At 40.4% G+C, this 21,830-nt stretch overlaps 1 protein-coding gene across 1 annotated transcript in view; it reads left to right on the top strand.

Moving 5' to 3' along the window:
• Positions 1-21,830, top strand: part of DGKI (diacylglycerol kinase iota) — a 428,452-nt gene that overhangs the window by 218,909 nt on the left and 187,713 nt on the right. The window contains exons 9-12 of the mRNA XM_035021183.1: positions 6,381-6,455; positions 6,988-7,086; positions 16,670-16,752; positions 18,617-18,677. Of these exons, the coding sequence (XP_034877074.1) occupies positions 6,381-6,455; positions 6,988-7,086; positions 16,670-16,752; positions 18,617-18,677 (318 nt within the window). The remainder of the gene's footprint in view (positions 1-6,380; positions 6,456-6,987; positions 7,087-16,669; positions 16,753-18,616; positions 18,678-21,830) is intronic.

Here is a 21,830-nt window from a genome sequence, read left to right as displayed (position 1 = left end):
AAGAAGAAGAAGAAGAAGAAGAAGAAGAAGAAGAAGAAGAAGAAGAAGGTAGCGGGAGGGGAAGAATGACACGGGGGAAATCGGAGGGGTAGACGAACCATGAGAGACGATGGACTCTGAAAAACAAACAGGGTTCTAGAGGGGCGGGGGGTGGGAGGATGGGTTGGCCTGGTGACGGGTATTAAAGAGGGCACGTTCTGCATGGAGCACTGGGTGTTATGCACAAACAATGAATCATGGAACACTTCATGTAAAACTAATGATGGAATGTATGGGGATTAACATAAGACTAATAAAAAAAAAGAACCTAGCTCATTGTAAAACTCAAAGTTTAGCTCTTGTTATTTTCCTTGTTGAGTACAGGGTACCCAATGAAGTTCTACATCAACAGATGAAAACCAGTAACAGAAGTTATTGTTCCCGAGCCATCTGTATTACACTGAGAGAATAAGGGGAGAGAAGGATTCTCCTGGGAAAGAGGCAGAGTAGGGGCCACAGCCTGGTGGTGGGTGTGCTCTCAAGCGGCATCTCAACCTACGCCACTGTAACTGTTGTATTTTACACTGTAGTGGGATTGTGTGCTCACTAGCATGATCTTCATCCCATGGCAGAGAGTTAAGAGCTATTCATTTACTGAATTGAAGAACTGAAGAAGACGCGGTGAGCATCCACAACCAGAAAGTGAGAGGAGGTAGAGAATCCTGCAGAACAGGGAGAGGCCTCTCATAGCACAGAGTTTCATTATGAAAAATGGAAAGAAAAATAGGGAAGTCATCAGTGTTAAATTCCCTATGCATTACAAAATAACAAGGATTGAGAAGAGTCTTTGTGTTTGGCTCTAGAGCATTGATGACCATCAAAACTATAGTTTGTAGAGTGTGGGTGGCAAGCTGTTAGTGATGGCGTGGAAGCAGTGAGATTCAAGAATTCACTGGAGACATGGAGAAAGGCTAAAAAAAGAATGTGGAAATTAGCTGGAGAACAGCAGACAAAATGTGTTCCCTACTTGTAGAATTTATGTATATTTTTTTCTGTGTATTTCTGTATGCGAGGACACTGCTTAAAAACAAGAAGATATTCTTAACTGCATGAAGTAGACATTTAACTCCATTCACAGATGCCATTCGATGCAGCAGGAGGCCCACAGATGAAACAGATGTTCATTTGATGTCCACAAAGAATATCCTCCTTATGGGAGAAAATTGATACAACAGACTAAATCCCTGGGCAGGAAGTTCGTGGATTCTGGAAAAGGAATTCAGCCACATATAAATCCTTAATAAAAAAGAGTGGTCTTCAAGTATCTGGAAGGTTTGCCTTGGTCGTCAGCATGCATCTTTTAGGATGGATATACACAGGGTGGTGAGAGGAGGATGCCTCACAGGTTGGTTGGACCAGCCATGGTCTGTGAGAGGCTAACACTTCTAAGGCATTGAGGGGTGAGTGTGACCCGAGATGTAGGGATGAGGTAGAAACATGAAGAACTGAGCAATTTTGGTGATGGAGATCATTGTAGGCTAAACAGAAAATGCTGTTTGTGCTTGGTCTTGAAGGATGTGAGGGGACTCACTGGGAAGACGGATGAAGAAGGACAACACAAGTTTATTGAACATTCTGAGAACAACTGTTAAGGTGGATCACCAAATAAAGTCAGCTTTATTTGTGATGCTTGTGTCTAAAAAATGACTCTAAAGAGAAAGAAACCTACTTGAGTGTATAATGGTCAGGAAAAGCAGGTTGTAAAGAGGTGGAATTAAGTCATATATTTTCCGTATTTGTTAAAAGTTTGCTGGTTCTGAGTAGATCATTGCTCTGGGACCAGCTGTGTAAAGCTTGGATGGTAAGGGGAGCCAGGGCTGGTCTGGATGATTTGCTGGGTTTCATCACCAAATTATTTGGAGAGACCTAGAAAATAAAAGATGATGAAATTTAGATGACAGTCCAGAATTAAAAGAGAACCAAATTTTAAGAATCAAGCACAAATCTGTTCATATATTTAAAGGCAAAGTTATATTTAATGTTACAGATGTCAGTGTTTCTCCTCTGGACTGAAAATGTTAGAGGATAATATTTTGACTGTATAAATAAGTTAAAGATGTTGAAATAGTAGTGCGAGTGCTTGGAGCTGATGGAGAAAGACCCATGATACGTGAATTTTTGTGGGGTCAAGTTATAGGAGACTAGAGGTGTGTGTTTTTAATAAATGACATCACTCTGAATGTAATACTTTAAAACTTGGCTTTCCTAGCTTAAAAAAATATTGGGGAGAAGCCTGTATTAATACATCTAGATTTAACTCCTTTTTAAACTGCTATATGTATATATATATATTCCATACTATAAATATGTTTATTTAGCCAATTCCCTACTGGTGGAGATTTATATTGGTTCTAATGGTCTACTTACAAAAATGCTGCAATCAACTCCTTCCTAGCCCGTGTGGGCTCTCTCCATGTTAGTCCTTATTCCTTATAATTGGATAATGTGAAAATGCTGGAGACCCAGGATATATAATAGCTAGGATCAAACATATCTCTCAAAATTGCTCCAGCCATTTCCTTTGGTCAATTCTAAAGGTTAGGCAATACTTGCTATGATTTAACCAAATGTGCCTGAGAAATGGCAGAGACTCTGTCCTTATCTTTTGGAAGTAGTTTTCTTTATTTCTCTGCTTGCCTATCCTCAGAACAACTTTTGTCCCAATGGTGCAGCTAGAGCAGGGCAGCATGAGAACACTCACTAGTAGACGAAGTCCATGCCTCTCCTACCACCCGTCAGAGTTTTTTCCGGTATACAATGGGGGAAGGCTTCATTTGGGATGATGAAGTGTGAGATATCTTCTCTTTAGAGCTGTTGTTATAACCAGTCCTTTGTGATCCCATAACCTGGGAAAAGCCCTAAAGAATATTAAGAAGTAGTTAAGTTTTATTCCCAGTTGAGTGATTTACCCATAGGCATTTTTTTTTAACGGCCCAGGAAGGGGTCCTGACTATGATAGAGACTTTGTTGGTAGGATTATTTCTGTAGTAAAGTAGTACTACCCCAATACCTGGTCCAAAAAAACAGAAGGCCTTTATCTATTCTTAGGATTTGAACATAACAGTGGGCACAAAATGTACAGGGGGCAAATGTTGTTAGAGTCTGAAAAATGCAAAAATCCACATGAGGGTACAACATTTCACTGTTGGGATGGTGTTCAGCTTGAGAAGCAAACCCTTTATATGACTGAGTTAGCTGCCCTTGATAACAGGGATGCTCTGTTGTAGAACACAGCACAAGTATTATTAATGGTTTCTTGAATAATACCACAGCAAGTCTACAAAATAACTTCTTGGAATAATTTTTATGTTCTTGAAAATCATGCTCTTTTAATTCTCACAACAAGACTGACCCAGGCGGGGTGAGCAATATCTTAGATTAGCAAGACTAGCTGACTCGTCTTGTCATGGCTGAAACACAACCCAAATATGCTTCCACATCCATCTGTTCCTCATTGGATAATGATACCTTCTAAAAGGAGTTCTCTGTTGAGACCAAGATACATATTTACACATGAACAGAAGGAAGCCTCGAGAATTTTGAGGTGTGCTGTGAAATCCCATACTGCTTATCTTTTGCTATTTGACTATAGGGCTGTAAGCTTACTCCGAGCTCACATAGAAGCATCCAGGGACTGTAAGTCAACCACTGTGCTTCATCTGAGCCCTCTTCTTGTTCTGTAAAATAAGGAAGACCTCAAGGGCATTGGGCTCCATGAGGCTCAGAAGCCTTCGTATTTGCTACATCTGTGTGAAAAAGGCCATTTTGTATGTCTGTTCCCTATTAGAGTTGAGTTTCTTGCCTGCTCTGTTTTCAGACATCAAGCCTTCTTTGGATGTGCTTTTCTAACTCTGTTTCCCAAACATGCTTGATCAGCAGAATTGCCTGAAAGAACTGGGATTTCTGTGATCAGGCAAGTTTAGGGAACGATCTTAGCCCGATCCATTAGACTTATCTCTTAGAGCTTAGTTATTGAGTCTTGCCAGGAACCGAGGCCTATCGTGTGTTCCTGAAAGCACTTGGCTCCCTGCGTGGCTCTTGGCAATAAATGAACTAAAACAAACAAAGAAGTTAGGAGACAAGCATTCACTTCCGAAAGATCCTTTCCAAAATCAGGAAGGACTCAGTAAGTGTTGTGAATTATAATATTGATTCATTTCAACAATGATTTGAGTGCATACTATGGGCCAGGCATTGGTGCTCGGTGCTGGGGATATACAGCTGTGAACGAAGCAACTAACGTTTATGGAAGCGCTTATCATGGGCCGAGACCAAGCTAACTGCTTCACATACCTTTCCTCCTTTTAACTTCACAACTATCCTGTGAGGTAGGTATTATCACCTTCATCTTAAAATTAAGAAACTGTTATTTCAAAAGCTTGACTGACTTGGCCAAGGTCACAGATCTCATAACGAGAAGACCCAGAATTACCACCCAATGTGTCCGATTCCATAGCTAATGCTCCTTATCCCATTGAAATGATGCTTTCGTGCAGTATGTACGTCCCCTCACTTTTCCCTTTGACTTCAGAGGCTCTCAACTCTGGCTGCACACTAGAATTGCCTGGGGAGCTTTTAAAAGGTACCTTTGCCTTGGCCTCACTCCAAACAAAGAATTTTCGGGGGTCCACGTATTTGCATTTTTAAAAGAGCTCTGGGTGAGGCCAACGTGTAGTGATGGGTTAAGAACCACTCAGTATCATTAATTGCCATCCTAAGAGTTTCTAACATTATTCTTGGGACATTTGGCTGATTAAGTGTTTGCAGTTTCCAGGTAGCTTTTCTTCCCTTTTAAACAAAGTAGTTCACATGTAAGAAATACTTTAATAATGCAAAAGTTTCCCCCGAAGTGGAACATGGTAATAAACCAATTTAAAGAGGAATTCAGAAACTTGGAGATCATTTTGTAGGAGAAGTATAGTCCATGGTGAGTGTAAGAAATAACCTGGGGTCTAGAGCAGCCATGAGCTTCTGAGCTTCTGGATCTCTCTCTTCTGGTGAGACTCAGAACCTGAAAACTCTTTTAATCTGATGGGGGAAGAAGGCTTTGGGGCAAATGGTGATTCAGGAAAGTTTCCTTCATCCTTCATGAGCACCGGCTACAGAGCAACATACGTGTTTATGGTCCAAATGAAAGTAAAATCAAAAGTTAAATAGTTTCAATCTTGCTAATTTGAATGTGTTAATATATGTACTCGAGACTAAGGTTTATTTTGAATGAGGTAAGAAAAAAACACCCAGCAACCTAAAAGAATAGATACCTAAGTTTCTTGAAACTGTTTGAAAATCTTTATCTGCTGAAGCAATGCATGTGTATATGCTTATATAAACTTTTAAGTTAAGCATTCTGTGTTTCAGGCTTTCAACACTTTGTTAAACATCTATGATGTGATAGTAACATCTTGCCTTTGTGAAGATGGCAATCTAATTAATTATTGACTCTCCACTAATTAAACCAGTGAGTTGTGACTGTCCCCTAAGAGAGGTTCTTCTCAAAGCATCTGTATCATATATTAACAGTAAATGGTTAGTTGAAGTAATCACAAAGTTGTGGTCCATAAAATTCCTAGAAAGAGAAAAACAGGGAAAGTAAATTTGGGGTCACTGTGTTCCACAAGTTGGAGGCACATCTATGAGAAGAACAAATCAAGGCTACCGGGGGAAGGAAGGCTTTTTAAACTAATAGGTCTCTAGAGAAAGACCTCTACTAATATAAGTAACTTAAAGTGAGTCTTATCTCTGCATTTTAAAGCGTAGCCACCAGCGCTGATAGGATAGTTGGATCATAATGTTCCACAGGGGTCGAGTTACTTTATGACTATTAGTAGAAAGGTCATTACCAAAAAAAGTAAACAGAAAAGAAAGAAAGAAAGAAAGAAAGAAAGAGAAAGAAAGAAAGAAAGAAAAGAAAAACATGAAAAATGGCCTCCTTTTTTACATTTCCACATAGGTGATCTCCATTGCAGGAGATGAACTTGAACTTGGTTGGGCGGGAGACGGACCTGGTTGGGCGGGACACTGGAGCCCCTCAGAGAATTTGGGATTCTTCCATTTTTACTGGGAGGGTTGGCAGGTATAACTTGTGTTGTTATGTGAGTCCATGAGAGCCTCCAGGGTTCTAACTCCCTGCCTCTCCGTGTGGTGGGGAGTCGGTCGCTCACTCTGAAGCACTCGACTGGTTTCTGTCTGTGGCTTACCCATGAACAGTGGCTTGGAAGTGTCAAAGCATGAGAAGCATGCGGGGGAACAGCATGCGCTGCCCTCATCTCCTACATGGGTCTGCATGGGAATCTCGGGCACTGTCTGCCTCTGAGCTAAGCTGTTTCCTTCTTTCCCTACAGAACTCACTGAAGGCTTCAAACCGGAAGAAGAAGAGGACAAGCTTTAAAAGAAAAGCCAGTAAAAGAGGGACTGAAGTAAGTGTTTCAGGACTCCGTCCCAGTGAGCAGCTACATCCTCCTGACCGTAGCTACCTCTGTGTGATTTGATCTGGCCCAAGCTTCTTTTCCTGATAAATTTTCAATCCCTCTTCCCTCCTTCACTACACTCAAACCACATGCTGGAATTCCTTTCTATCTCTGGAAAATGTGTATATGTATAACCTCCTGCTACTTCAGGATCAGAGAATTTGCACTCGTCCATGGAAGTATTATCCCAAAGATGATGAAGATGAAGACCTCACATTTCTAGAATGCTCAGAGCATACAGAATAAAATAAAAAACATGGCTTATTCTCCAAGGCAAATTATAGCTTGAGATCCTTTCTTCTAAACTTTATATGGACTATCTTTCAAAGAGTAAGCCCCATGAAACAAGATGTAGCTTTTTTATTTGACGGGATCAAGGGTTAGCGGTGGTGGGGTGTTGATAGTTTTCCCTTTCATCGCTTTTGGGCTGCCTGTCCAAGTCATGGATGAATGTCTCAATAGTGTTGCTTTCTTCTTTCAGCAGGAAAACAAAGGTCGTCCTTTTGTGATAAAACCTATCTCTTCTCCTCTCATGAAACCCTTGCTTGTGTTTGTGAACCCCAAGAGTGGAGGCAACCAGGTAAGTCATTTTTCATGAGTTTAACTTGGAAGCCTCAGTGCTTTCTTGCAAACAGTTCCCAACACCAGTTAAAATGGCACCACCTAGAACCCCAAGTATTGAAAGACAACCAGTTTCTCAGGGACAGGGTTATTGATGTAGGGCACAGCCTTATATACTGCAGGGTTAGGCAAAACCTAGAGGTCCTATGATTTAACCCTCAGCTTCCAAGCAAGACTACACCAGCGGCACTCCAAAACTGCTGACATTTTCCTTACAGATTTTCAAAAAAGGTCATCCCCAAATCTCTTGGTTAATATGTTTCAGAGTTTCTTAACTCTTACTGTTAGGAAGCTCTTTATGGACTTCTCTTTATGGCTTCCCCTTATAAGTTAGACCTGACTACTTTCATCCCTATCCTCAGAGCAAAGCGAGAACAATGACTCATCATTCCCATGATCATTAACAGCAGATGCCAACAACGCTATCAAAAATATCACCTTCTAAAGGTTTCATTTGGTCCAAACCCAAATCTTGTAGCATAAGTAATCACGACCTCATTTGAGGAGAAAGTAACAGCCTAACAACACTCAAGTATGATGACATACCTGAAGTGACAGAGCTCTTTAAAGGACAGAATTTGCTCTAGAATCTAGGTCTTTGTCTCCTCATACCCTTCTCTTCCTACCCTGAGGCTTCTTATCAGTACTCTTCTTTGGCTTTGATTTTTCTCTACCTTCGTGTGAGAATAAATGATAAAATATTTTCTCTGTCCACTAAGTGCACATTTTACATTTTGAGGTGAGATTCCTTGAAGTTTCACACTTAACAATGACAGATTTGAAACTGTCTAGTTAACGCCACGTAAGGAGGGAGTCGTATAATTAGGACTGATGTTCTTACTACCAAGCATAAGGGGCATTTTTCCAGAATGGATTAATTACAGTAAAGCTTCTCTTAGGAGAGCTTGTGATTTAAAGAAAATAGTTTCTCTCCATTTCTTTCTTTACTTTAAAATTCTCGATAACTTGCTGTGTTAAAAATCTTTAATGTTGAAGAGAACAGGGAAAAAAAAAATGTGCCATGAGTGGAAAATCTATTTTCAGCATCCTGCTTTTTTAAGTTGGTGAGTGATGTTGGCGATATTGTAATGATGGCGATCCTGAGACTGTCACTAGAGGGGCTTTTTGGGGGTGATGTTCAGTGTGCCCTGAACCATAGTCACTCCCTAGGTCTGGTCTCCCTAGAGCCTAGTGAGGGTTGGAGGTGTATTTGGGGACCACGGAACAGAGCAAAGCTGATGTAATTGACTCCATTGATTTTGACCACTTGAGTATCACATGCTAATTCCCAATATATTTTATCATGAGGGTCATTCTAGAAGATGCACTCATTAAATCATAAGCCTTTTTCCTAGGGCATTTAGAAACTTGTAGGTTTCAGGAGCAGACAGGCCAGTAAAGATAGAGCCCATTTTTGTTGGGATCTCTGCGTAAATTAGTAATGCCAGGGACTTCAGAGATGATCTGATGTTGTTTCCTATTGCACTAAATAGAAAATAAGAAAGCTTAAGTAAATTTTCTAAGGACATCCTGTTAATGACACCAAAGGGGCAAATGGGAAAAATAAATCAAGCAACATTAATTATATGTGAGTTCTAAATTGAGTGGATCAAACCGAGACTGCTCTGGAATTTCAGAGCAGTGGTAGTGGTAAGAAGGTGGTGTCATGGAAATGGCTGAATTGAAGATGGACACCACTTATTTATGCAGAGAGAGAAAGCTGGGGGAGCAGTGCCCCTTTCCTTCTCTCTCGGTGGCAAACTCCTGTTCATCCTTTAAGGCTTGGAATGATTTCTCAAAATGAATCACCCTGTCCACTGTGCTCCCATAGCACTTGGGAGCTATTTACACAAAAGCTGTATTTTGTGAGTTGCAAGGTAAGTGCTCTATGGGGGTTCTGCTAACTTACAGGCTCCATAATACCTGGGGCTGCACCTTTCAACCTGTGCTTTCTAGTACGTGGGCTATAGAAGTGAACAAATAATTGTATAATAAGCAATCAGGGTTTTACAGCAGATTATCTGGACAGTGGCTTCGTTACTGATGAGAATTCAGGAAAGGGAAGAATTATTTTGGAAAAGAAGTTGAGATGTGTTTGAGGTACTGGAAGTGACTGTGAGATACTCAAATAAAAAATGCCCAGTCATTAGAGACAAAAGACTTTAATGATTTGCTCTCATTTTGTGCATTTTGGCTTATGAGATTACTTCTAGAATATCTAGGATTCTCAGAAGTATGGCTAACCAAATCAAGATGAATATTGCATAATTTTACATTTCTATATACTTTCTTTATAAAATAGAATTCTTTACTAAGCCTAATAAAGAACATTGCTTCTAAGCATGGTATGAAATGTTGAGAAACTTTAAAGACATCCGAATACCTATGTGTAATTGCAATCATTCAAACCGATCTCCTTAGGAAGGCACAGCTTGATTCCCAGTTGTAGTGAGTAGGGAAGGGTCGTGGTCATAGATGATCTAATTCCTCTGTTAGGGCCCCCCTTTTCCTGTGCTGTCGCTGTCTATGCCCTTAACATTGCAGAAGAGGGGAGATTCTGGGTGATGGAGAGTCCGAGGATGAACTGTGAAAGTTTCTCCCTCCTTGGCTCCCTTGAATCTTGTTTCCTCCATAATTTTGCCCCCTCCCCTGCCCGACCTTCATTGAGACTAAAGGGTCAAAGGAGGACTAAGGATGGCAGTGAAAACAGGGCAAGTGAACCCCAAGAAGTTGGCCCTGAGATTCTGCTTTTTTCTTTTTTTTTTTTTAACATCCATGTTTTCATACAACTCAAGGGTAAAGAGTCAAGTTAAGCTCATTCAATCAGTTTTTTGTCTTTGAGCTTATTAAATGTGCTGTTGGATGGTGTCATTCAATAAAGGTGCCTTCCCAGGTTGGATGCCTCTTGCAATCATGAATTAGAGCCTGCCATTGGTACCCTATAGATTCGGCAAGTGTTTTTTGTTTTTGTTTTTTAAATTATGTTCGGTGAGATTCTGCTTTTCTAACAAGCTCCCAGGTGACTGTTACTGCAACTCAAAGACCACACTCTGATTAGCGAGGGCTGACTAGAAGTACTTCACTGCTGTTGTTGTTCAATCCTGTTTTTTGCCTTTTAATGACTGATTTATTTTGCTTATCTTTGGGAGATAGAAAGCACTCCTTATTTGAAGCCTAGACTTCAAACTTTTATTTAAACTTGCTTGGGCTTCTCTTAAGTAAATAACTAGACTCTCTTGCCACCTTCTGGCAAGAAAAATACCTATAGCTTTTTAAAAAACCGTATTTTTCTCGTATGCAGAAATTTTCCAACACTTTGCAGGAGTACATTGAGATGAAAACATTTGGAACTGCTTCTATGTACCTTTTAAACAATAATTTGTTTTAAACACTTATTTCACAATAATTGTCTCTATTTTTCCCTCACTTAAGGTGGAGATGATAGTGGGTGTTTTGAAAGTTTTAGAGGTTGGCAGTGCTCTTGTTGGGGGAACAGGAACTGGAATCAGGGACCACAAGATCAACTTTGAGTTTCCTCCTGTGGAGAAGATGTAATACCTGGGAGATAAAGTTTACACCAGTACAGTCCCCTCCTCTGTGTTTGAAAACCTGAGGACTCGAGAAATAGCCACCCTCCCTTACATAACTTAACCTCCGCTCTTAAGTGTTTTTCTTGGATGTCCCTGACTCATTAGCATCTTTCTCCCTGAGTCTTATAGACACTTCTGATATCTCTCGATATTTCCTACTTTCATACGATCTCTTCTGAAGGCTCCCTCTCAGGACTTCATTTCCAGGAACTTAGGTTGTATGTTCAGGGTTAAGCAGGTGTTCTGACCCCTAGAGTGATTCTACCTTGTCAGTCCTGACAGTTGGGGGGTCTGAACCCTGGCTTCTCACACTGTTCAATGTGAAATCCCAGGGTTGAGGGGTGGCATGAGTTGCATTTGACTTCCCAGGGGCTTTATCAGTAGATGGCAAGAGGAAGGGGGTGTCTAATCTGTGGGCAGGCTCACGCTGAGTTCACCACTATCCCATGGCTGGATCTATGCACCGTCACCCCAGGGCCACCCCTCCTAAGTCAGGGACAAGTCAACCAAGGTGGGAGAAGGAGACAAAAGTCAATAACTTCAAATGTTTGAGTCCCCAAACTTTCTAAATACTTGAGCAAACAACCTCAATGATATTCTGTGATGTACAACTTGGGGATAAATAAAGAATCAGGATGTTTGGATAAAATGTTAGGCTCCTAATGCTTAGAATAGGCTAGGGAGAGGGCAGAAGGGTAGGCAGCAGATAATCACACGTGTCAAAATCCACGCTCAAGATATTCTTGTCAAGCCAACCTCAACAGATGGAATTAAAACAAGGAAACAACAAATCTGTGGAAAGTCCCTTTTCCCAGTAATAATACTCGTGGAAGTGTGGGGGGCGGGCAGCTGTCTTACTCTACTCAGGCTGCTGTCACTGAATACCAGAGACTAGATGGTTTAAAAACAGGAATTTATTCCTTACAGTTCTGGGGGCTGGGAAGCCCACGATCAAGGCACTAGCAGATAGGGGAGCTGGTAAGGTTCCACTTCCTGGTTCACGGAGTGCCGTCTCTCACTGTGTCCACTCACTCTGTCTTCATGTGGCAGAAGCGATGAGGGGGCTCTTTAGGGTCCCTTTTATAAGGGCACTAATCCCTTCACGAGGGCTCCACTTCCCCCAAGGCCCCACCTCCTTTGAAAGGTCTAGGGCCTGCCTGGCTGTCTAGCTTCTTAGTTTATAGCCAGACTGATACATCAAAATGTCAGTCTGGCTCCCCTGATTAAAACATTTCAGTGACTCTCATTTCCTATAAAACAAAGCCCAGGCCCCTTAGCAACTTAATCCACAACTCAGTTTCATCTCCCACCGCTCCTGCCTCACGGTTCAGAGACTGAACAGGACACAGTGTCCCCATGACACGTCTGGTGCCTCGTCATTCTCTTCTCCACGTGTAAAGAAATGGTTAACTTTACTCGTCTTTCAAGAAACAGTTCAGATATCATATATGGGATGCCTTCATCTAATCCCCAAACTGGGGCTTAGAGTGTCTCCTCCGGCCACTCCTGCTCCTCAGCAGGTGTCTCATTCATTTTTTTTTTTTTTAATATTTTATTTATTTATTTGACAGAGAGAGACACAGCGAGAGAAGGAACACAAGCAGGGGGAGTGGGAGAGGGAGAAGCAGGCTTCCCGCGGAGCAGGGAGCCCGACGCGGGGCTCGATCCCAGGACCCTGGGATCATGACCTGAGCTGAAGGCAGACGCTTAATGACTGAGCCACCCAGGCGCCCGGACTCATTCATTTTGTATTTGCCTCTTTCTGAGCTTCCTGAGTGTACCCATGTGTTTTTTAAGTAAATTAGGTATTCCTTTGGGGTTGTTTGAAGCCAGTTTGAAATAATTATTTCTTAATCTCTTCCTTCCACTAGCTTTTATTTTCCTCGGGACTTTCCTAGCAGCTTTTGCCGTGATCTAGATAATCTCTCTGTGACATAAACTGAGGCTTGCTCGGTAACCCACCAGCATGTTTCAGGCTATAGAAGAGTTACAAGGATTCGATGAAGACTGATAAGCTAGTGGAGCTGATTCATTCTTTATTGACTCTCCATACCCCTAAGTCATTATCGTATTTTCTTTTATGAATAATGCCTAGAACTTCCTCTGGAGAGCAGGATCTTCCCTGTTTTGCCCATCTTTCTCTCTTCCCACCCAACAGGGTGTCTGGCACCTAGTAGGTAAGTTGATGGATCCTGTTTATTTCCCTCTAGAACAATCTACCTGTTTTCTGGGAAATTGTTTTCTCCTCTCCCAGCCTGTTCTCCAACACCTGGAGCCAGAAAGAACCTATTCGTCACTCCACAGGAATACCCATTCTCACAATATCTTAACAGGCTCAATAGTCAATGAGATGATACAGCTACAGCTGTGCGTATGAGAACCCTCCCGGAGTGTGTTAGAATTGACATGCAACCTATTTTTTCCATTTAGAGAAAAGTAGACTACTCTCACAGAGAAGTGGCAGCTTTTCTCAAGAATAAAACAAAACAGAAAACCAAAAACCCCAAGTAACCTAGACTTGAGGTTGACAAAAGCCCAAGGCTGAAAGTTCTAGCCCATGGACCCTGCACCTCCTTTCCTGCTCACTAGCCATAGGACCTTAACATGAAAGCAACTGAGAACTCTATGTTGCATGTTCTTCAAACATTGTGTCTTTCTTTCCTCCTAAATCTTGATGAACTCTAAGGCGGTTTCATGTCCTTTATCTTTGTAGTCCCGGGGCTTAACATAGTGGCTTGCTCTTTGCATGCCCAGAGAGGGAGTGAAAGCAAGGAGGAAAGGCAGGTGTATGACGGGATCAGGGAGGAGAAAGAGCAGGAAGAAACAAACTGGCACAATAGCCTACAAAAAAAAAAAAAAAAAAAGTGCAGCTTGGGGATTTGGCATGTGGCCAGTGACAACGACGAGCATGTTTGAGACTCACTAGCTGTGTAAATGTCTGAACCAGTTTATTTATTTATTTTTTTAAAGATTTTATTTATTTATTTGACAGAGACACAGCGAGAGAGGAACACAAGCAGGGGGAGCGAGAGAGGGAGAAGCAAGCTTCCTGCCAAGCAGGGAGCCCAATGTGGGGCTCGATCCCAGAACCCTGGGATCATGACCTGAGCCGAAGGCAGATGCTTAACGACTGAGCCACCCAGGCACCCCTGAGTCAGTTTAATCCTGTCAGTGAGAAAGAAATGACTCTCTTCCTGGTGAATTAGCATTTCTCGAGCCATTCAATTCTATTGAATGAATTACCTAAGCCTTAAAGTAACTCATCCTAGAGGTCACAGCAGACGTAAGAGAACGGACTTCATTGTGTTGGACCACCTTTTTTTTTCTCCACCCGCCATGGTGGATTTAAAACAACGCAGTACTTTTCAGACCCTTGCCGGTTTTGCTAATGCATATATTTTAGAAAGACTCATTTTAAAAGAAATAATTCTCTCACACCTGAATGTAACCTCTGATTACATTCTGACGTGTATGGTTTTGCACGTTACCCCTGCACAGCTCCGAGGGCATCCTTCCAGTAGGCTGCGGTGTCGATGGGGCCTCCTGGAGATGGTGCATCTTAAAACTTGCCAACCTGAATTCCCCTTCCTCCAAAGGAAAAATGTAGATGATTGGGCATCGCCATGAACACACACTTAAAAGGAGCAAAACCAAAATGGTGTGGTCACTCAGACCTTTTGGAGAAATTTTAGTTTAGGAAAAACCACCTCCAAATGCCTTTTATTTTATATTTATTTTATTATTTTTTATTTATTTTATTTTATTTTAGATACCATTCCCTGGTATCGCAGGCACATAGAAGCTGAAATTGAGACGAGCACTCAGCCGTGGCCAGAAGTGGAAAGGAGTAATTAACATTAACTATTCATATTGCTCTAGGAATTTAAAACTGAAAAATTAATTTTTGAGCAAGTCAGTGTGAAATTTTTTTATAAATCTGTCATTAAAATGACTCTGGCGTTACCAATTATGCATCAAAGATTACTTGACGTAACCCGCAACTGACTTGATAGCAAGGCGCAGTATGGGAAGAGAATGATCCAGTATTTAGTTGGTATTATGTATCCAAATCTATGTCTGAATTTTATAGGAAGCAAAATATGTCACTTGGTGAAGTTGAAGAATTAGTTGTAATAATTAAGGATAGACTGTTATTCCTAAATTTATAGCAAGCACATGATAAAGCAGAACTTTTAAATTACAGGTTTGGATGAAATGTGGAACAAAAGACCTGCATTGGCCCCTGTAACAACCGGCATAACAATGTGATAATTACAAGCTACACTTCAGCCCTCACGCCCTCAAGTGCAATTTACTGAATAGATTAACAAGGAGCAACAAAGAAAGGGACTAACTTTTACAAAGGCCTATTTTGCACCACATACTGTGTTAGATATGTAACTGTTACTGATTCATTTAATTCTCATTATCCCTCTGGAATGTAGATGTTGCCCTCCTATTTAATATGCTAGATTTCTGCAGGATTATAAATGCTCACGATCACCTAATGAGAACACCCACGTTATTACTGACTCAAATACCATGCTATTTCTGCTGTCCTGGGATGACTCTCAGATACAGCATAGTAGGTGTACAAACTTGGGAATATTTTAAGAGCACTCAGGATAGCTAATAAAGGAACTATTAATATAAGCTACAAGCATGCCCAACTGATCAAACGTCATTTGCTGCGGCTGATAATGACCTAAAATGGGGCACCCTACGCAGTTTTAAAGCTCTTTTGATGCTGCTTAAGGAAATGATCCTTCTTTCATTTCTTCTTTGCTCAGTTCACTGTTAAGAAATGATCTCCAGGGGTGCCTGGGTGGCTCAGTCGTTAAGCGTTTGCCTTCAGCTCAGGTCATGATCCCAGGGTCCTGGGATCGAGCCCCGCGTCGGGCTCCCTGCTCCGCGGGAAGCCTGCTTCTCCCTCTCCCACTCCCCCTGCTTGTGTTCCTTCTCTCGCTGTGTCTCTCTCTGTCAAATAAATAAATAAAATCTAAAAAAAAAAAAAAGAAAGAAAAAGAAATGATCTCCAGGGGCACCTGGGGGGCTCAGTCAGTTACGCGTCTGCCTCGGCTCTGGTCATGATCCCGGGGTCCTGGGATCAAGTCCCACATCCGGCTCCTCGCTCAGCAGGGAGCCTGCTTCTTCCTCCGCCTGACATGCTCTCTCTCTGACAAATAAATAAATAAAATATTTGAAAAAAAAAAAAACAAGGATCTCCAGAACGGCCTTGTGTTTTCCATGACGATCAGTTCTACAAATGCCAGTTATAAATTACTTAAGACATTCCAAAAATGTTCATGTGAGAACTGTTTGACTTAGGGACATGGAAATTGAAACAAAGTCAAAGTAAGCTGTAACTAGGAAAGTTACATATATCTATCCTAGATAATGAGGAGCCTGTGAGACTTTTGCTTCAGTTAAGAGAAATTCTTTCAGTAAAATCACACTTAGCACATACCGTCTATCTTCATATTATGCAAAGATAAAAGTAATCTTCACAGTGAAGTTAAAATTAATGTCAAATGACGTGGACTGACTAATAACTTCCCTACATGGGTTTTTATGTTGAGTGATCGTAAAACCTGTAGATACTGTTCAGTAAGCACTTAATTGCATGCCAAGCACTGTGACGTGCTCCTCAAATGTGATTGCACGTAATTCTTGCAACAAGTCTGTGAACGAGGCATTCTTATCTCCACATTAAAGGGAAGGAAGTTGGGCTTACTGAAATTGGAGAACTTGGCCAGAGTTACACAGGTTGGACAAAAGCCTCCTCTGGACATTCAACCTGTATATCAGTGGCCAAAGCCCATGATTTTAACTACTACTTCATGCTATTTATAATTAGGTGATATTTTAGATAAGAGGATTTGTTTTTATTTTTTCAATGAGCAGCAAATATTTGGAAATCTCTATTGTCTTTTTAAATTTTTTTTCTTACAGGGAACCAAAGTCCTGCAGATGTTCATGTGGTACCTGAATCCACGGCAGGTGTTTGATCTTTCTCAGGAAGGGCCCAAAGATGCGTAAGTCTGCAAATAACGCCACCGTGGTCCACACTGGTTTAGGCAAGCAAGAAGGACTTCTGCTGTGAAGTCAAGCTTCATTATTAGATTACCTTGTGAAATATTTTCTGACCATCCCTCATTGACTTTCTCAACTGTAGTTACCTCCCTTAAACCTTCATCTGACGTTTCTCCTCCGACTCTTCTTTGGGCTAATTCCCTTCCAAACTAGCTACACAGTTGTTAACTCAGGGCATATTTCTCGTGTGTTTGCTGTTCATGTGCATGCAACTGTAGATTATTTACAAGTCTGCACTGAGAAAGGATTTGTCCTTTTTCTACTTATGCATGTACAACTTGGGAGATGTACATTAGTGAGAATGGAAGTGTATCTTTGGAAAGTGGCCATATTTGTTTATGAATGTGTTCGTGTATTTGAATAAGAGGTTTGTGTGTGCACCTGTGTCCATTTGAGACAGATTAATTGATTATGCCTATGGATTCCACACCAGAATGGGAAGACATTTTAATTCCTGCTCAATCCCTTTTTCTGAAGTTCTCATAAGTTTCATTCTGTTTTTGTTAGAAGTGCTGAAAATAAAGTTTAGATGTAGGTGACATGTATCCTGTATCTTCCCTTTGGTGGCGGTGGTCCTGTATGTAGTGGAAAAGAGCAGGACTATTTCTGCTACTGTGGGATTCCCTTTTTAAAACCCATGTATTAACATAGTTTGGATGTCATTGGATAAACAGAACTTAAGGGATACTAATTATTTTTAAATAAGTAATAATATCAGAGGCAAAGTAGCCAGCTCAGATCATTTCTAGAGAAATAATATTCCTGTATGATATTAATAAATCATATATTTGAAGCATTCAGGAGAACATTAAATATAAAAATTAATTTCTGCCATCATTCTTTTAATCTATGAACTTCTTCACCACTAGAGTTCGCTATAAAACTTCTCTATTTTCTTTTCTGTATTTGGATGGGCTAAGGCAAATCTGCTACCCTGGCTTTTGCCTTTTCAGATGCTTTTCTTAAAATCTTATCACTTTGGTTAGACTTTAGGCAGAACCTTCATAGGTCATCCTAACGAATGTGGCCAGATAGATGTTGCCAGAAAAAAAAATAACTTGATTTGGAAGATGATATTTTTTAGGACAGAGACATTGACAGTTTCACTTAAGGAAATGTTTTAGCAGGGGTGCTATAGTTGTGTTTTCTCAAGAGCCAGCATGAAAAATGATCTAATTTTAAGCAGACAAATTTTAAATAAAGAAAAATCAGTAAATCTTCCCTCTTTGGGCTGAGGAGTGTAAACTTGGTTCGAGTGTTAGTGAATGAGTGGAGAGAGAACTAGAATTGTAAGAGTGTGGTAATGCTGTGGGCATCCTCCTTCCACCCTGTCTCTCGGAAAAGGTTTACTGGGATTAAGAGTGGAAAGTGTAAGTTTGAAAAGCAAATCCAGGAAAAGCTGACAAAAAATAAGGAGGAGACATATAATGACTAGTGACTACCAGTTAATGAGGATTTTCTTTGAGAAAGGAGGAAGGAGTATGATGGGAAAAGAAAAGAAAGTCGGAACTAATTAGGAAAACCATGTGAGTTGATGCATTAATAGGGATTATGGGAAATAAAACTCTGGGACATCCCATTCCAATGTCAGCCATTTAAAAATGATTTTTGCTGCCAACCTCTGATCCAGTTGTTGGGGTCCATCCCCTTGTGATAACTTGGTAACTAGTTTTGATGACATCATTATCCTCATGATTATACATTTTCTCCAGTGGACATCCCCTCCTCCTCTTTTGCTCATGTTTTCTCTCTGCGATGGCCAGTGATGAGCTCTTTTGTTTACTTCATGTTCTTTTTCCTCTACAGGCTTGAGTTGTATAGGAAAGTACCAAATCTGCGAATTCTGGCCTGTGGTGGGGATGGAACGGTAGGTCCTTGAGATAGAATCAAGCTCTCTCCCTTATTTCTTCCATCTTTCTTTTGCTCTCTGTATGACAGTTCTCTTTATTCATTCCCACCTCACCTCTTTCCAGTCCCCTAAGACCTAGGTCTCTGTCTATGAGAATCATAGCCCATAAAGGCTTAGAAGAGATGTTGTTATTGTCTCCTGGATTCTTAAATTATGTTCTGTTCCCTCAGCTTTACTGTTACCCCTTCCTGTTCTACAAGGTAAGAAGGGAGTCAGATCATTAGAATGAAGGTTATAGATGACTAAGTTCTTAATTTAAAAAATAACTTATTTATTTTGGTTCTTAATAATTGGTCACAGTCATTAAGGAGAAGTATATGGACAAAATTACTGCATTTGTTCTTTTATGAGAGGAGATAAAACTTAGAATACTGGCAGTGGTTTACCTTAAAGATCATTGATTGGTTTCCTTTGTATTCATTTTTGAAGAAAAGATGGAATTGTGCTGAAGTTTAATATTATGGGTATATTTTCCTCTATTTGTCTCATCTGTTTCTCCATTTGCCCTCTACTTATGTTGGTATATTTAGCAAAGGCAGAGAATTGAGAACCATGACATTTAGACTCTGCTGCCCAGTGTCTTTTTCTTCTGTATTTGGAGTCTGCTCTCACAGGACCTAGAATTTTTATTATGAACCCTCTTTGGCTTTTCTCTAATCTCCCTAATTAGAATGTTTTATTCTTGAAGGTAGCAACAAAATCTTTTAACTACCTCTCATAGCACTTAATACAGCATTGGATATACATTATATACCAATAAATGCAACTGAAAAAAAACAGAACAGTGTTTCCACTGGTCCTTTAAGATACTCCCTGAAGATGAAAACATTTTTCAGTTGGGAAAATAGTGTTTACCTTTGTCAAGATTCACAATGCACATTATTAGCTTATAAAATTCATTATACAATTTTACAGCTGAGAAGCCAAACCTGTTTCACTTTATTTAACCCAGTGTTTTCCAAAGCTATTTGACCATGGAATATTTTCTGCCACAATACTAATTAAAGTTCAATCAGTTGAAGTGTTCTAGGATAGGCTGGTTTGGAATTTTCCCAACTTTTTTAGTAGAATTATATCCAAACAAATCCTCTGGGAATATATTTGTATTTGTATTTAGTATATAGTATGTGTGTGTGTGTGTGTGTGTGTATATATACATATACATATATATACATATATATGTATATGTATATATATTTGTATATATAAGTATATTAAATATATATTAGTATATTTATTATGTGTAACATACATATACACACAGTGTTCTTAGTTCAGCTGTCCCCAGGTTAGTTATCTTAAAATATAAACTTATTGTGACCCTTTACTACAGTTCTTTTCCTTATTTTAGAATCTCCTTATCTTTCTATATGGCTTCAGCATTTGCTCCCATCTTTTCTCCTTCTCTCAATCACAGTGATAGCAGAGAAGTTGAGGCTATGCCTGTTGTCCTGAATTCATAGTTCTTAGCCTTTCTTCATGGCTCAACCGAAGTGACCATGACCTCAAACCCATGTCCACTTCGCATTCCATCTTTACATCTTGGGCTTCACCACTGACTGAGTGCCACCCCTTCCAAATTTCTCGCATCCTCCCGGAGCCTCCTGGCAGCTCGCTCTCCCTTCTCCTTTCTTCTTCCTTTCCTCTTCTCACTGGGAATGTGTAGAAAGCACATTCTAGGTTATGTGGTTTTGAGGCATTCTCTGCAACTAGAGAAGTATTTGAAAACCTGGGGTTTTAAAGCCTGAAGGACGAAGAGAAGAGAGCCGAGTCCAGACACTCGTGACACAGTGGCCGTTAGGGAATCCGAGCCAAGGTTCCAAAGAAAAATGAAAAGATTGAGGTAGAAAGGACCACTCATAGTCTATTCTGTCAAGAAAAAAAAAACAAAAACAAAATACAAAGGAGTTTCAAGAAAGACGCAGTGGTTATATCCTGAAGGAGAGACTGGAGAATTATCGTTGATTTTGGAGACTAGGAGGTAACTAGTGGTTTTCAAGAAAACCATCTCAGTAGCATGTCTGGGACAAAACCAGAATGACAAGCAAGTGACACTTGGTAGATGGCTAATGAATCCTAAAGACCAGACCCAATTACAGTGTTGGATATTGGTGAATACGTTCTGGTGCCATTAATAACACCTTTTTGACATGAAGACCAGCTAGTTCTCCTACTTAGCCTGTCTTTTCTAGCCTCCTTTCTTTAAATATACCATAATTAATAGGTACTCTGCAAGGCTAGATATTACTCTTCTTTTATGTCCTAGGTAGTTTTTCCTCCTGGGGACCGTATCTATGTTCCTGGCTTCGGTTTTCACATCCTTCCACATAACTTACAAATGCACTTGACATTTATATTCGGGTCCCTTGCAACAGGCATGCTCCTAAGGAAAGTAGTAGATTTACCCGAGGGTTGGTGCATAATTTTGTACTAATTATTTTCTCAATGGTAACCTCTGTAGTTTAATCATTCAGAACCAAGACTTGGCTTATCTTGTACCTTATATGAAACCAGGTTTTATTTTATTTTACTTTACTTGGTTAAAATGGATGTGTTGTGAAAGAGACCTGGAGTTTATGAAATGTTTCTCTAGGTAAGTGATTGATATTTTTAATCTGATTAGTTTAGAATATGAAACTTTTAATTTTGAGTAGGGGCAGAGTTTCTATAAAGGCAAGGCCTCGTGATGGATTTATGAAGAAAGCTTGCTGGCTTGAGGCAAGTGAAGAATAATTCCTGAGCATGTCAGGTATACATTTGACATAAGGCATTCAGCCTTTACTCGGGGAGCATATCCATCACTGTAGAAGCTGTCAGAATTCTGTCAGTATAGTGACAAGGTCCCAGAGAGAATCAGGAATGGATTTTTTTTTTTTTGACTGATTAGGAGGAGGATATATTAACCCTTAATGGCATTAGTTTGTGCACAAAGTAGTATTTCATGTATAGATGTCTCGTGTCAATTTGGAAACAAGTTCTTTGGCTTCACTGCTAGTTCTGTGTCGCTCTGCCTCCTTGCACTTTTAAATAACCCATCTCTTAGCACTGCACCTGGAGCAGGTTTCTAACCCTCCTTTGAGACCTTCAAAGTCTGCAAAGGGATACATTTGC

This window comes from Mirounga leonina, unplaced genomic scaffold (assembly GCF_011800145.1).
Source record: "Mirounga leonina isolate KUSES-001 unplaced genomic scaffold, KU_Mleo_1.0 Mir_174, whole genome shotgun sequence".
Classification (NCBI taxonomy): Eukaryota; Metazoa; Chordata; class Mammalia; order Carnivora; family Phocidae; genus Mirounga; species Mirounga leonina.
This window is presented reverse-complemented; position numbering and strand designations above follow the sequence as displayed.